Below are 2806 nucleotides of genomic sequence, written 5' to 3' on the forward strand. Positions count from 1 at the left end.
AATATTTTATACTAAAATTGCATATAAAATTATTGATGTAATAGATGAGAATTTCATTAGAACAACTTCAGCATGTTTGTAACGAAATAAAAAATAAAAATGAAATTGCTATCATAAAGAAGTATGGCCGTATAGGAAAACATCAAACGAGAATAATTATGAGTAAGATAGTGTATATATGCTTACATTTTAATAAATTATCAATAAGAAAAAAAATGTATAACACTTAAATAAATTTTATTTAAATAAATTCTTGATACTTATACATATAACATTTACTTTCTAATTTAATGTCAGTAATTGCCGCATGTGGCATATCTATTTATCTCTTTCTACCAATCTGGCCTCGTATATTCGATGTAATTCTGGCTATAAATGATTCCCGATCACGCTCTGCGATTTATATTGCAACAGAATATTTTGTTGATCAAGAAAACTTTTCCTACTTAATTCTATTGCATACAAACGCAGCTTCGTGTATAGGAACAACTGCAATGGTAGCAACAGGCACAATGCTGATAGCATACCTTAAACATATTTGTGGAATGTTTAGTATTGCAAGGTAGAATTTAATACAATCATTTGTTTTATAAGCAAAATCTATTCTTTGTTTATTCTTAATCAGATCTAAAAAAATTAAGAACTTACAGAAAAAAATTTAAATTTATATAGTTTCCGTATTAAGAAGGCAATGGCAATTAATATGCAACAAGATGTTAATGAAGAGAAAATGATTATAATTTATAAAGGAATAATCTGTGCGATAGATATTCATCGCAAAGCTACAGAGTCAGTACACATTCTGCAGTATGTGTATAATGTGCCCTACTAATTTTTGTTTTATTTCTGAAGGTTTTCTCAAATCTTTATAAAGAGTTTTGAACGATCTTTCTTCTGTTTAATAGCGGCTGGTATGGTTTGCTTAACCAGCGCTCTTGTTCAAGTAAGTTTTATTTTTTGTTATTAAATATTATGTTATTGAATTATATTCCAAGAAAGATACAATTTTCATAAAATTAAGAATAAATAAAAAATCTTTAATTGGAAAAGTATAAGAAAATAATTTTCTTTAAAAAAAATCATTCAAAAACTCATAATTATTCTTCGTTTATCTGTTCTTTATAATCATAAGCTGTATGCATTATTCGCACGCATGTCACAAAAATAATACAGTTTTCTAATGCGCAACCAATGAAAAAAATAATTTATTATGTAATGCAAGCTGTGTGTGTATAATTTGTTCTAAGGAATTACAAAAAAACTATAAAGATTTTTGCTTGTAAAAAGTTAATAAACACATATAACATATGTTTAAAATTTTTTAGATCATATCATATAATAGCACAGAGCAACTTGTATTACAACTTTCACGCATAAGTGTCCTCTACATGTACATGTTTTTGTCCAATTATATCGCACAAGATATTACAGATCATAATGAATACGTATTTGCTACAGTGTAAGAGACATTTGCATCATACGTTCATTACTTAAGTAATTGTTTTATAAATAATTATAACAAAGCTAAGTTAACATATGTATTCAAAAATTATATTCCTTAAACAAACATACTATAACAATTTATGCTATAACAAATATTATTATTTTTTCATGTTAGGTTTTACATTAATTTTCTTTTTTTTACATTGCTTTGTAGATATAATGTTGAATGGTATGTGGCTCCGATACACATACAGAAAATGATGTTATTTCTACTGCAAAAGGGTACAAAGGCTTTTCATTTGATCCTCGGTGGAATATTCATTGCGTCTATGGAAAGTGCTGCTACGGTAAGAGACATATACAAACCTTTTGTTCCCCGCGAATATTATTGTTTAATCGAAAATAATAACATTCACATCCATTCAACATTTTGACTACTTTAGAATAATTTAGATAATCCACTAAAGTAGTTCTATTAAAATAAGTTGAGAATAAAATGTAGTTTAACTAAGCTGAAAAAAAAATAGAATAAAGAACAGAGTTTTTTTAATAAAAACTGTTGAATCGGTACTATATATTCATATGGTGTGTTGCACTCAAAAATATTATACAATAAATCAACTTTCCTTATTTGAAGAGCTATAGATGCATTAATTCGAAAAAATTGATAATTTAAATAAGAAGGTGGAAATCGCCTATATAACACTATTCAACATTTAAATTGAATTGTAACAAAAACATTGCAGAGATTAGAACATTTGTATAATTATATTAAATTTTGGTTCATTGAAAATAAAATGATGCTCTTACAAAAATAAGCATAAAATATTTGTTTAGATTATAATTTTTTTAAAAAAGTACCTTTCAATACAATTTGGAGACAGAATCGTTAAATTGTATCACTAAATTCCTAAATCATACCGCGCGACCAGAGACGGAAAACAAGAATGTGCCGAACCCTCCGCAATCGTTAAATACATATATGTGCGAAAGATTCCTGCTCCCCTCCCTCCTGATCAGACACCAAACATAATCAATTTTAAATGTCGCTCGTAAACAGACGGCTCAAAGACAAAACAAAAATGACAGTTCTTAAGCCATGTTACTAGCATCACATCCGTGTCATTACCTTTAAAATAATGTTTCGTTTAGAAAATACAAAGGAGATATAATTTAATCGTCGACACGACTTATCCAACTCCACCCTATTGTCCTATTATTTTAACAAACATTTTCCACACAGCTTCAATATAGCTTCTTACAGAATGAAACAAAAAAAGATATTTTATTTTTTACCATTACAGTTGATGGGTACTTCAATATCTTACTTTACTGTTCTCTATTCTACAAGTACGAAATAATA

The 2806-nt window shown here is 27.5% G+C and overlaps 1 protein-coding gene across 1 annotated transcript; it reads left to right on the plus strand.

The window, feature by feature from the left end:
- Window positions 1-494: 494 nt before the first annotated feature.
- LOC108748674 lies at window positions 495-2804 on the plus strand. The gene is made up of 6 exons (XM_018486944.1): window positions 495-562; window positions 673-789; window positions 853-943; window positions 1326-1459; window positions 1658-1790; window positions 2748-2804. The coding sequence occupies exons 1-6, from the start codon at window positions 495-497 to the stop codon at window positions 2802-2804; spliced, it is 600 nt and encodes a 199-aa protein (XP_018342446.1).
- Window positions 2805-2806: the final 2 nt, after the last annotated feature.

Source organism: Trachymyrmex septentrionalis, unplaced genomic scaffold (assembly GCF_001594115.1).
Source record: "Trachymyrmex septentrionalis isolate Tsep2-gDNA-1 unplaced genomic scaffold, Tsep1.0 scaffold24, whole genome shotgun sequence".
NCBI lineage: Eukaryota > Metazoa > Arthropoda > Insecta > Hymenoptera > Formicidae > Trachymyrmex > Trachymyrmex septentrionalis.